This window comes from Brachionichthys hirsutus, chromosome 20, assembly GCF_040956055.1.
Source record: "Brachionichthys hirsutus isolate HB-005 chromosome 20, CSIRO-AGI_Bhir_v1, whole genome shotgun sequence".
NCBI lineage: Eukaryota > Metazoa > Chordata > Actinopteri > Lophiiformes > Brachionichthyidae > Brachionichthys > Brachionichthys hirsutus.
The window spans coordinates 1,372,520-1,386,835 of NC_090916.1; the positions used below are offsets into that span (position 1 = coordinate 1,372,520).

A 14,316-nucleotide genomic window follows, 5' to 3' on the forward strand; every position below is an offset into this window, starting at 1 on the left:
AGTTAGCTGCTAACTGCTACGAGCTGTTTTTTTTAGATGTTGCTTGTGGGTTGGCTCATTCCGTTTATACAGACCTTGGCATGGTGGCGTTTATCACTGAAGCCAGGATTAAATAAGGTGCTGCTTTACAGCTTTGCTTTGACCTCGATTCGCGACCCCCGCTTTTGTGGGGTCGCCACCCTTGCCTCTCGACACCTGCTGGTTGCACTCCATGGTCCCGGGTCAGCAGAGTGGAAACAGCAATCCTGGCACTGCCCACTATGCTCGAAGATCCCACTCATCATAGGGAACACCAATCACCTTGTTCCATCTGTCACTCCCCCCTCCTGCAACTGCCCTAATGACACGACCTTGTCCAGAACCAGCGATTTTAATACATACGAGCGCTGTGAATGAAAACAACAACAATGGATTCCTGTTAGTATTCAGAGTGAATACAAACCTGTTTATTTAATCTCCTGTTCAGGTGAAAGCGTTATCTTTTTTGGAACCTTTACATTATTCCTGGCTGCTCGCCAAACAGTCTGATCTGAAAGACTGGGACTTTTTAATTCTCTTTGTTCAATGTTCAATTGTGAAAAACGATATTCCTTGCATTATTATGAAGGTCATGTTAAGTAGCGGCTGTACCAACATGCATGCGAGTAGCTGGAGCTTCAGTGTTGTTTCCAGCTCTGACACAAACGCCAGATCATATCACTCTGCACACATTTAACCCGGATCACCTGCCAGTCAAATCCCTTGACACTAGTGATCACAGGCAGGCCAATCAAAATGCCCAAGCACCAGGCTGGTCGATATTCTTCCCCTTCTCCTCCCTGACTGGCATGTTTTGTTCTCCAGGACGGCCGCATGTCACAATCAGCCGAAGCGAATCCCTCTCCCGGCCTCGAGCAGAGACGGCGATTGGATCAAACCGACCCCTAACAAGCTGTCGGCTCACGTTTGATAAAGCATGCATCAGCCATGCCGTCTCGGCACGTCTTCGGACGGATGTTACTCGGGCCGGCGCAACGCCGCTCGCTCGCCGTGCAGCTCGACTCCTGTTATACGCAATGATGGCGACACGTCCGCGCAGTCTGGTGCAAGCGGGTGGATTCTACTCGCTCGTTTGTGCTGTCAAGAATCAAACCTGGGCTGCGTGAATATCCGATCATACTGGAGTAGTCGTCCCATGACATCAGATCCAGCGCTGCGAGGTCTTCAGTTCCCTGGTTGGGGCGTAGAGGGCGCTCTCACGCGCGCTGAGAACCGAGCCGCTGATATGCTGAGTGAGAGAGAGACACAGACACAGACAGAGAGAGAGAGAGAGAGAGCTGCGAAATTACACCGTAGGGAACATTAATGTGACGCAACCCCAGCAACGCTAAAATGTTCATTTCGAGCGCGCGAGGAAACGTGAAACGTGCGTGTTCAAAGCAAACTTTGGCTGAGTGAAGTGGGAACGCGGTGAGCGTGCGCGTGCGTGCGCCCAGACGCAGCGTGACAACTTGGGGAGAGGAAGGGGTGGAACCACGCGTCACTATTTTTAAATGGGTATAGTGAGGGGTGTGTGTGTGCGTGTGTGCGCGCGCGTGTGCGCGCGCGTGTGCGGACAGCCGAGGAGCGCACGGAGCGCGCTGGCTCTTGGCTGCTGTTCCACTGATGCGCCGGGTGGAACCAGCGCACGACGCGTAGCTTGAGCGGCTGGACGCGGCGCCGTGTGCACGCAGGTCGGAGCTGGACGTCCTCTCCTTCTGGATCCCGATTTGCCTTTTTATACGGATTAATTTCTCCAACGCGCTGTCACTCCGCGGTACGGAGGACACCCGGGACGGAGGACACGCTCGGGACGGAGGACACCCGGGACGGAGCGCAGTATTGCTGTGCGTAACGGGCAAGAACCCAATCAGAAACTGCTTTGCGATCTGTTAGAGGAAGCCAAATGATTGGCCGCTGAGTGCGCGTGGGTCGCCCACGGGAGAGGAACCCCGACGTCCAGGTGACGCGTGGAAATAAAAAGCTTTGTGAAAGTAAAACTTAACGGATCAGCTTTATTCGTGCGGACAGGTGTCACACCGAGCTGCGCCGGCCTGCGTGTTTGTGTCTTAACCCCCCCCCCCCCCCCCCCAAAAAAAGGTTGGTGATGGAGCGTTAAGGGTCATCCCACCATCCTTTCTTTTGGCACGACCACGCTTTTAATTAAATAATGTGTTTGAACCGCCGAAAGGGGGAAGTCGCCATCACTTTCTAGCGTAAAGATGAGCTGCAGCGGAGCCGTCATCGTCTACGAGTGGCTCAAGAGCCTCCAGCTGGCCCAGTACGTGGAGTCTTTTGTGGATAATGGATATGACGATCTGGAGGTTTGCAAGCAGATAGGAGAGCCCGACCTGGACGCCATCGGCGTCGGCGTCCCGCAACACCGGCAGCGGATTCACGCAGCGGTGCGGAGGCTGAAGGAGGACGCCCAGGAGACGGCCAGCGGGCTCTACTTCACCTTGGAGCCGATGCCGCCCGCAGCCGGCGTCTACACCAGCCACCTGGTGGACCAGTACGAGTCCAGATTGCGGGGATCCAAGTCCTGGACCGAGCACGGCGGTGAGCGCGTCGGGCGCAAACTCTGTGGCTACGTGGGCGCGCAGAGGAACCTGACGCTGGGCAGCAGGAGGGAGCCGGTGATGTTCCCGAAGCTGAAGCTGAAGATCCTGATCAGGGACAAGCTCATCAGGGACGGAGTCAACCTCGCCAAGTGGCCCTACTCCCATAAGGTAAGAGCACGTGACAGTCACGCCGTCACGTGACTGTCACCTGTCAAACTTCTATACCTGAGGAACAAAGCGCGCCACGTCCAGTGAGATCATTTATGAAGCTTCTTGTTCTTTGGAAATGCAGCTTCAGCTTTTCATCGTGATAATAAACCATTTCGGTGAAACGCACACCTGTTTCCAGGGTTCCATTAAAGTACAACATGTCATTCCTTCACTTTGGATACAAATACAAGTGTTCAAGCTTAAACATAGTTTGGATTGATTGTTCCTGCAATGTCCGAGGTGTGTTACAAAAGGGTCTGCAGTGTTCCAGCAGTGCTCAATCTGCTGTTTCCATGCCTGCAGGACGCCGAAGAGTCCGAGAGCTCGGCCCCGCCTGCCTGTGGGGGCCTTCGGCGGCGCGTCGGTGTGTTAGGCGTAGCCTGGGTTTGTTGGCCTGCAGCACAGGCCGGGGTTTGGAGGATTGCTTGTGGATGTTTGGGCTTTTGTCTTGCAGCGATGGCCATATGTTCGAGCTGATTTTCTCTTAGAAGTGAAGTCCTCTCCTCCTCCGGAGATTTTACCCCTCTTACGGAAAGATTTTGTGGTTCCCACGAACTTGCTCACTTGAGTCGACTAATCCACAACAGATTGATTGGCTTCTTTTCAGTACTGGGGTGGGGGGGGTCTGCACTGGGTTTGGTGAAATGCTGATGTACATATGTTTTCCAACAACAATGTGGGAGCGAGAGATCAGTCTAATAGACTTCACTTATTCTGGTGGAAACTAATGTTACGATAATAATTCCTGACCACGTCCCACTTTCTCTGTGGTATCATTCAAACCTTGATATTGGGCTGATCCATTTCAAACTGACAGCGAGCTCACACTGCTCAGCTCACAAGATGGCATGCTTTCCAAAGCTCTTTTGTTTTTGTTTTTTTGTACGACTCTGTATTTCTGCGACTTTGGTTAACTGGGGATCAATTTGAGATTTACTGTCGGATCTCAGAGGATTATCTATCAAGACAAAAAAAAAAAAGTTAGTTCCAGAGTGTTAAACCATCTCTTGCGTTCAAGGGTGTATTTATGTCGAAGCCAAGGCTCTGGCGTTGAGGCCTTGGACGGAGGATGAGCAGGTCGAGGGCTTTCGGTCTGTCTCTTGTTTGTGCGAGTGCGTATGTGAACCCTGTAGTTCAGGATTGGCTCCAGCCCAGTGCTTTTCTCTCCAGGAGGGAGTGCGAGCGGCGTCAGAGACGGAGCTGATGGAGGCCTGACTTAAGCGGGCTTTGATTGGTCTGTAGATTGGCCTGCCTTTGTGATGAGATGGTCAACCCCAGCAGAGGCCCGAGCCCAGAGCGGCAGACTCGGGCCAATTACGGGACACACAATGGCAGTCTCAAGGGATGGTAATTGTACGGTTGAAGCAATATCTGCTTCTACATTTAAACTGTCCTCTGTGCTCCCAATGCATCAGGAGTCCTTGGACACACAAGCCTCTGTTTATCTTTATCTACGTGGTCAACACAGGCAGTAAAATTCTCATCACTGTTGTCAACAAGTTAAGTGAAAGGACCCTGCTGTGCGTAATAAATACCAATGATCCTTATCGCGGCTACGGAGACCCCCTTGTCTGAGAGAGAGCGCGTCGTTTTCACGATGCGAACAAATAGATTAGCGCTGCACATTCCTCCATCTCCCACCGGGGAACAGTACGAGCTGAGAGAACACAAAGCAGTTCTCGAGTCAATGCTCATTGTTTTTGTTGATTTATGATTGGGCGCCGTTGTTTGCTCAGGAGCCGTTTGCATTATCTGCTCGCTGGGGTTTTTTGTCACCTTGAAACATAATTCTTACAATAATGTGAAGAATATTCTAGCTGTTATAATATTCATTTTGATTGTTGTGTGTCTGATGGCATTTCAAAGCCTTGTGCAGGTGAAATATCACAATGATTTGTCGCATGGCGGACGGGCAATGACTGCTCCTCTTAGGTATCTTATGTTTATGTGTACTAGGGGTGTAACGGTACACTGAAATGTAATTTTGGTTTGGTTTCTTAAGGTGCTCGGTTCGGTTGATTTTAGGTACAAAAAGGCAGAACAAATTACTTAATGCTTTTATTTAAAAAAATGCAAACAATAGAATTTGTATAAATAGATAGAAGCGACCCATTTGGTCGACTGAGTTTTTAAAACTATTCTATTGTCAACATTTTTAAATCTTAATACAATTATAAATAAACAAGTTAAAACTGTAAACTTTGAACACTTAGCAGGAACAGCCCGTATACGACAAATATTACTACTAATACTACTACCACTATTAACTATTCAAGCTTAAAGGTTTTGGCTAGAAAGATTAACTTAACTTATGCAACTTAGGCATGCATTTGCTTATTAAGCGTTTATTTTATTTGTGCACCTATATATTTGGCTACTACTTCTGATCTCAATGCCAATCTAACATTCTGTTTTCATCCTTGTGAGATACGCATTTTCTACTTTTTGTTTCTTTGATGTTTTCTGTTTACTTGTGGCTCGCTGCAAAGACAAACCCTCTGGGGACATTAAAGTGTGAGCGCTTATTTTAGATAGAGTAATAATGCAGGCGCCTAACAACCATTCATTGTTGTTTCGTTTTTACGTCCGTACATTCATCCCGTTCTGCTCCAGTTATTTGTGAGGAGTAAAACTTTCAGTGCCATCCAGAGAGCTGGAAACAGCAGACAGTCATAACAGCGCCTCATTGTTGCTGCTGCCTTTCAGGAGGAAGTCGAAGCGAGACACGGGGAGATTCTCCATTGTTTATGTGGACGCTGATGGAGCCGCATGTCCTTTCACTGCTGCTTTGTTTTGTGTTCCCAATTTCCTTCCATTGAAACAATCTGCGAAGGCAAGTGTGCCGATGGGTCAGTCCTAAAAAAAACGGCGTGTCACCCACAGAAAGAGAGCTGGTTGGAAATAGATGGGCACATTGTTTTTCCTGGCTGAACAATGTCCGTGTGGCTCCTGGATATGGGAATAACTCGCTCTCTCCACACCTACTTTGTCTGTTAGCTGTTCAAAGGCCTTTCCGACATTCCCGTAGAACAGCTGATCAATCGTGGCGGATGAAAATCATGAGCAGCCTCCCTCTTAATCGGGCCTGAGAATGTAAGAAATACAGCAGCAATGGGGGGGCTGTTGCTCAGGATGGGGGTGGGTAGCATCAGAAACTGACGTGCAAAACTCTGACTTCACTTCCAGTTTCAACTCTTTCATCTTGATTAATTTATCATATCTAAGAATTGCTTGGAATGTTTCTGGTCCGTTTCTCGAATGCTATTGGACACATGAGCTGTCAGTCTAAACTCTCAACCTGACGCATCATTGTCTTCCGTCACAAAGTTTCAGTGAGAGGACAGAGGTTTAGTAAGTCAGAGAACCACAGTAAAACATGAAATTAGCCCCAAATCGCTAACGACACGTAGCTCTGTTCAGCCTGTTCTGTTTGGTGTGTATTAAAAATAAGTTGTGTTAACAACTGTTAATCTTTATTGTCGAAATGTCCATTCCCTTCTGATTCGACGTGGCTGTGCTACAGCAGAACACAATGCGCGTTCATACGCTGTAAAAAAAATAAAAAGCATGCAAAATTGCATAAAATAAATTCTGCGAAACAGCGAGGCCGCAAAATGTGGACCGCGTTATTGCGAGGGGCGACTGTGCATCAAACTCCTGTAAATTCCTGTTTACCAGTACGCCTATGGCAGTTTCCACCACATACATGTGTGATGGGATGGGATATGAATAATACTTGAATGGAAAGAAATATTTGAGATTATATGACAAAACCAGTGGCTTTGCGTTTGTGTCATGAGCTTCTCTTTTATTTGGTTCTTCCTAGGCTTTTTTTGGTGAGTATCCCCTTCCCCTCCCCATTCTCCCGTGCTGAAGGCCGAGCGTTTTGCCATATGGATTCAGAGAGAGAGTTTTCTGCGTGTACTCCCGATATCTCCGTTTGCTTAGTCTTTATTATGGGCGCCTTGCAGGCATTGTCAACCGGGGACTCATTAATAAGGGGAAGTCATAAAGGAGTCGAGGACCAGCCTTTGCTGTCCCGAGAGGCCAGAGGAAGTCAGTTAATAAAGTGAGCTGCTGTTTACATCACAGACGTGTAGATTCACATTGAACACTATAAAAGATGGATCTTCCTCCCATCAGATTGGAAAACGTGTCTTTTTGCTGTAGACAGCTGCCATTGAGGGGCCTTTTCAAACCATTTGTTTTTAAGCGTAAAGTAGAAGTATACCACTATTCGGCTCTCTGGACAACAGCTGGGCGAGTTGAGGGTTGATGGCTATCACACTGACCTTTGACCTCCCTGCATTTAGTCTGTTGCGCTAAAGCACAGCGCTTTCCGGGGTCCATTCAAGACACTGAGACGGACCACACACTCCTCTGGTTCCCAGTGGATGCCACAGATAATCAGGTCAATTTTTCCACATTTGATATGGCCTGTCTTCTCAAGTGTGTGAAGTATAGTTCTCATATGTGTAAGAAATAGTGTGTGCAATAACTCATGAGACAATTTGCTCAGCTTTGCTCCTGCTCACACCATGCTCACTGAATGGTTTCAATACAGTGAGGGGATTTCCGTCTGACTTGACCACCTCTTTCCTGGGATCATGTGTAGGTGAATCTTGGAAAAGCAAGTATTTGTACTTTATTTTGCAGCTGAATCTGTCTCTACTTTGTCAACCTGCTTCTCCGTTCTCCTGAACTTGTAGAAATGAACTTTTAAAAAGACGGCATTTCGCAAAAAAAGTTGCATTTTGTCCGTTAACGGAAGCCGTGAAAATCCCATTGCTTTTAGCTTGTGCTGAAGTAGAAGATAGCTGAGATAGCGTATGCCTGCGTGAACGACATCATCGCTGAGCCAATCGGAAAAGAGCTCCCAGGCTACGTCAAAAACAAAAGTAGAAGCTGTATATTAGCGCATCTCTGAAAAAAGAAAAGGCAACTCATTTGAATGTGCAAATGCATTTCAATTTGTGCTACAATGAGGGGAAACTATTGTGTCATTGCATGAAGGATGCAGCAGAGCCCATGGTGTCACTGTGAAGATCACAATTTACTCGGAGTACCCGCGTACCAGCGCGTTGTCGTGACGATAACATTGATGGAGGTGTGAGCTGGCTCTCTCTAGTTGTTCATAAGTTTAGCAGAAAGTTCCAACGGCTCTGCTGCAATGTTAAACAAATGGAAGAAGGATCTGCCTGGAGAATATAGATAATATGTCCTGCAGACAAAGACGCGAGGGCGATCGCTGAACCTCCAACTCTTACTGGCGGAGGCAAAAATGTTGTCAGATTCCCATGGTGGTGTAGACGTCTCTCCCGTCAGTCTTTTGAGATATGGGTGTTATATTTAAACAACATATGTGCGCTACATACGTGTGTTTGTTTGAAGTTATGCGGCCATGGCAACAGCTTTAAATAAAGCACATCGGGCAGCAAGTTCAGTCATTTCATTTTCCACAGTGTGTGGGGAGCAGGTCCTGATGACACACAGATACGTTATCAAAGCTATTCCGGTCCAAGGCATCGGGACCTTCCAGACAACTGGTCTCCCGGACACATACATTTCCATAAGGAGATACAATGTCAATACTAATGTTTGTATTGTATTCGATTTTTAAACTCACGCTCTGCAGTTGCACTTCACGATTCAGTATATTTAACATAGTGTTGTTGGTATCTTTAGTTGCAAGTTGAATTTGCTCAGGAAGTGATGTTGTTGTGCAGGATTGTATGTCCAAGACATGTATGACAGTTGTACGACAGCAGTAAAGTGTGCAGTAGGAGTGAGAGGGGAGTTTTCTGTAGAGGTGGGATGCATCAGGGATTAGCTCTGAGCCCCTTTTTGTTTGCCATGGTGATGGATAGATGACAGATGAGGAAGCTCCTTGGAATATGATGTTTGCAGATGACATTGTGATCTGCAGTGAGCAGGTAGAGCATTTAGGGAAGTTGAGGTCTGCTCTAGAAAAGAGAGGAATGAAGGAGAGTTGGATAGGATTAGAAACGAGGCAATAAGAGGGACAGTGAAGGTTAGATGTTTTGGAGACAAGGTCAGAGACTTTGATGGTTTGGACATGTCCAGAGGAGAGACGGGGACTATATCGGTAGAAGGACGCCGAGGATGGAGCTGCCAGGGAACAGGGCTAGAGGTCGACCCAGGAGAAGATACATGGACGTAGTGAGGGAGGACATGAGAGTGGCTGGTGTTGGGGAGGATGATGCAAAGGACAGGGTGAAGTGGAGAATGTTCACGGGACAAGCCAAAAGTACAGTAGTAGTATTGTAAGTTATGTTTGTTTTTCAATTTAATTGGATACCCCGCCCAGGGTTAGGGTTACACCCCGGATGATGCTGGCGTCTCATCCGGGGTGTACCCCACCTGTCGAAGCGGCTGTCGAAGAGACAATTGAGGTCGTCTCGTCGACAAGGAAATGGATGAATAGATGCTGGAACCTCGTTGTGTGATAACTCTGCAGTTACAGCACACGTGCACAGCGAGGTCCCTGCAGTCCTCATTGAGCAGCTGATATGTTGGGAAATGAAGCTATCAAGTGTCTCAACAGGATGGAGAGCGACAGGAGAGCAGTCCCGAGCATCTGTCTGTGTCGGAGCCAGATTGCTAAACACACTGCAAGCAGCACATCCGCACATTTTCCCACATCTCTCTGCCACACACACACACACACATTACATGTGCAATGATTACTCTGCAGTCAGATATTAAATGTTCCCATTAAAAGTAGCAGAACTTGTTAGCTATGCAGGGCCGTAGATTCTTGCACTGCTGCACGGGTGCTTCACGCCTGCCGTCACTCACCTCAGGGATTGTTGTCCTTGCTATTTGCCTGTGTAGCCGTGTGTGACCAACTGTCCAAGGAGGCTAATTACTTCGGCGTACCCCACATTTTGCAGGCTCAGTTTACAACAGTCTTTTGCTAGCTGATGTGGCAGATACAGAGATATGAATCTGACACGGTGGCTTCTGCAGAATGTATGTTACGGTGCTCAAAGAGTCAGTCCAGAAGTGAAAGATATTCATCTTTGAAGGTCAAGCCATATTTTAACAACCACTTGCTGGGTTAAATTAAATGTGTCATCTGTGGGGTGGCTACTAATGAAAATGTCCAAAGTCAATTAATCTTTTCTTCATTTTCTTGGCTACAAGCATCATCTTGATTGCTTTTTTTCCCTGTTTTTTGTTTGACCAATAGCTCAAAGCCCAAAGCTATGAACTAAGAATTGGTAATTAAAATATAAAACGTCTCAATGTTTGTTTGAAAAAAAGAAAGAAACTAATAAGTGATTGTTTGAACTGTACTGGAATTCTTACTTAACCCTGCATTCTAATTTGGTCCCAAATGGATGAAATAATCCGATTTCCAATGATCAAATTGAAATTTTGACCAATGCATCCGTCTATGTGACGCATTGATGCTCAGAAATTGCCCATAAATCACAGGGATGACGACGGAAACATGCGCTTGTTTTCATTCCACTCCAGATTAACTGCACTTGAATAGGTTTTGGGAAGCTAAAAGCACCGCTGTCCGTAGCAGAGCTCAATTGGCCCTTGTGCTACAGTTTGGCTCATGTTGGCCTATATTATCTTGCTACGTGTTTAAGGGATATAATGTCGGGGTGCAGAGAGATGAGTGAGGCATGATAGCAGTGAGTGTTGCTGAGACAGACAGGCAGCGTATGTATAATTACCTGGTTTGAAACTGGTGCATGGAGCCCAGCGCAACGAGCTCTCACCCCTCCCCATCCCAAATTGGTCCATTTCCACAGCACAAGGGCGGGGCCACGCTGAAAGCTTTGATCATCGGGACCACACCGGTGTCGATATGTCTCTACCTGAGTGCTTTTGCCAGAAAAAAACGACTGTCTGACTGTCTGCCTGCCTCTCGCTCTGGCCTCCCTGCAGCTTCACATACCTGAACGTAAACCCTAATTACCTGGCATGTCACTACATTCCTGAAACACGCCTTTGCAAATACACTCACTCACGGGCTACGTATGTGCAGATGCTCTCTTACAAAAGCTGCAGTGGCATGTTGTAGGTGTACTTCTGTTTTTGTGTGGCTTGCTGCCCGCAATATAAGCAATTGAAAAAAAAAAGGTTTTAATGGTTCCAGCACAAAAGTAATCAGTACAAGAAGTTGTGTGTTGTGTGTGCATTATGTCTCCACAAGTATTGGTTATGGGATATAAAACTAATGCTCAAATAGTTTGGTGACGGGAGTTTATATAAACAAACAAACAAAAAAATACACACACCTTGCGTTTGTCTCTGACAGCCCACTGGCGGTTTGCAGTTCTCAGATTTTGATTTTTATCACAATAAAGTGTAACAAACAAATGCACCTTGTAAAATGAAACGACTGACAAATGACTTGTCATACCAAATGTAAAATACAGAATTGCTCACGCTAAGCTTTAAACTTCTGCCGGCGTTTTCTGTGTGAGGAAGTTTTTGCTGAACCGAGCAGTTTTGTTCCGACTGGGCTGCAGCCAGCCACTCAAAGTCATCATTAGTGCATCGGTCTAGACATGCTCTGTGTGAGAGGCTGGAGTTCATCACATTAATTGCTGCTTTTTTAACCCTGTGCATGTTTGACTTCACTTTTCGAGTCGTTAAATCGTGATTGCATGCCACACATGCAGGGTTGAATGAGGACGCTGCTGTGACTGCTAAGGCTGTCTCAAAGCCTTTTCCTGGCGTCAGGTCCAGATCTCACCGTCGGGGTTGGGGACCTGGCTCTTATGGAGAGAAAAGTCCAGTTTAAGTTTACCTTAAATGCATAGATTGAACTCCAGAGACAATGTTGTGCTGTCATTTCTTCACGGATAACACGGATAAGAGATACGACATTGTCCGTTATTGTGGCCGATGCTCCTACACATGCTCTGGGGAAAGGGCCTGATGAATTCCATGTCATTAATTTTTATTGTAGCCCCATCCTACCATTCAGGAATCACTGGGCCAGTTGGCACTCCAGGTTCCTGGCTTTGTAACCCATGAGGATTCGATGTGTGTCAAAGGTCGTGCCTCCTGAGGTGGAAATCAGAGGGCAGATTAGACGAGGATGAGAGCCGTGCAGAGAGGCTGCGGACTGAATCTTGTTTTTGATGGGCTCTGGATTTGGACATGTGAAGACCATTGGCCCACCATTTGTGTAGTGATAAATTTGTATTTTGGGATGCTCATGAAACCATCTAATGTCATTCTTTGATTGCCTGGGATGCCGTTGTTGCTGGCTGATCAGCAGACCTATGAATCTTTGTTTGCCTTAATAGCCTATTAGAATTCCCTTTAGAAGAGTTCTTGGCAAGTCTTTGAAAAACAGTCTTTTCTGGACACAGCATTTTTTTTTTTTTTTTACATGACCGGCTGGAACTTGAATGTTGGGATTTGCAGAGTCATCCGAAGAACTTGATCATTCAAATTTCATTTTAATCTCAGGATTCCTAAAACACTGACACCTGGGTGTGGAAAAAGGGATTCGACAGCCTATTTTAAATTAATGTGGCCAAATTTGGAAAGATTGGAAAGCCTTTTACTTTGTAATGCTGCCAGTAATAAAAAAATATATTCAATAGAAATGTATTTTAAGAATCTGAATACTTAATACAATATATTATGATGCATTAAATAATTTAGAAGAAGGGCAGGGGAGGTGCTTTTAGTTCAGTGCTTTGGATTAAATCTTAATCTATGTAGCATAGATCTGAGGCTGCACACAAAAGTCAGTCAAGAAATGTCAGTACAGATAGTGCTGGATTGACAGAAGTAAATCTGTGTATGTATAGTATGCATATTCTTTCTACATGAACACTACTGTAACTTTTCTACTATAGTACTTTCTTCTTGTCCCGTGAGGGGTCGCCACAGCAAATCAACTTTCTCCACTTCACCCTGTCCTTTGCATCGTCCTCCCCAACACCAGCCACACTCATGTCCTCCCTCACTACGTCCATGTATCTTCTCCTGGGTCGACCTCTAGCCCTGTTCCCTTTCAGTTCCATCCCAATATTCAAAGTCCCTACTCTTAATCCTAAACTCTTCCATTCCTTCTTCTCTCGCCATTGATGCACTCACCTTCCTCCTCTTTGTCGTCTTTGTCTTTGACCCACAGGAATCCAATTTTCAGCAGCGTCCCGTGGCGGTCGTTGTTACTGATCCGGTATGACTTTCTTATTTGCGTTGATTCGCATGTTCAATTTGGCACATTTTCACGCCGGATGCCATTCCTGACGCAACCCTCTGCATTCATCCGGGCACAAGAGAGAAACTGGCAATGCTACGTTAGCTGCTGCTAACCGCACTACCCATGAGGCTGCATTAAGAATGCTACTGTATCATTATGATAGTCATACCCATGATATATTTATGGTAACGTTTAGTCATTTGCATGTACATGGTTGTGTTTGCCGCTTTTGGTGTGCTCCAAAACAGTTTGAATAATTAATACAGGAGCCATTACATCAAGGATCTGTTGCCGTGCATGGATGACTGCTGAGTAGTTCAAGTGCTCAACTGTTGGACGAGTTATAGTAATTAGTCTCTGATTGAAAACCTTTTTTTTTCCATCTTGGGAATATATATGGTTTCGGAATATTTCCGTTTTCGGCTTTTACTATTTTCGATTTTCAAATTTCTGCATGACAGTGAGTGTGACGAGTTTATGCGAACGGTTGGAGGTGAGCATCACCCCGAAGAACTGGATTATTTCATGCACCTTTGTTATGGTCATTTAGCCATGTCCGTGGCCTGGAGAATTACCCCCCCTCCTCAACCCCCACCTTGGTTGAGAGTACTGTCAGTCCAGAACAAAGGGATTCGTCTCCCAACAGCACGACGCACCGTCTCTCTAGTTAACCCACCTACCCCACCCTGAGCTGCACTCCACCAACCCCCCACCGCATGGAGAGTCCTCACTTTGTTCGAAAGCATTCTTTTTTTTTTTTTAAACTACAGACACCCTGGGCTGCACACCTTAAGTAGAATTAAATGTCCTTGCTAATCTTTACTTGAATATGACAAAGGGACTTCACTCCATGGGCAGCCATTCACAAGCGTCTCTGGGAAAAGACTCTTCCACGCAGTCTGAGAGATTATGTGTGGACATCATTGTCATGCAGGAATCTCGCAACCGCAATTGTTATGCAAAGTGTCCATTTATATATTACAATCTGATAGGAATGGAGGTTCTGGTTTGGACATTGTCAGGAAATGATAAATACGAGAGGAATGGAAACCCTTCTATGTAAATGAGTTGTTCCAAATCTATCCTTTGAATACAAAAATACTTCCCTCCACTTTTCTACCATCAGGTGAATATTTCCGTAGAACAAGGGAAAGGAGTTCCTCCTCTTCAACTGACACATGAAGGGCATCTTATTTCCTGAATATGTTTGTGTAAAATTCCTCTCACTGTCTTTGCCCTGAAAAATCACGAGGCACAATGCTCAAGTGTTTTTATTGTTGATGAGGAGGAGGCTTCTCTTGTAGTCCTAATCAAGAC

The 14,316-nt window shown here is 46.1% G+C and overlaps 1 protein-coding gene across 1 annotated transcript in view; it reads left to right on the forward strand.

Annotated features, from left to right (window-relative positions):
- The first annotated feature begins 2,240 nt into the window (after positions 1-2,240).
- The window catches only part of sash1a (SAM and SH3 domain containing 1a), a 126,371-nt gene continuing 114,295 nt past the window's right edge, over positions 2,241-14,316 (forward strand). The window contains exon 1 of the mRNA XM_068753605.1: positions 2,241-2,747. Within this exon, the coding sequence (XP_068609706.1) occupies positions 2,241-2,747 (507 nt within the window). The remainder of the gene's footprint in view (positions 2,748-14,316) is intronic.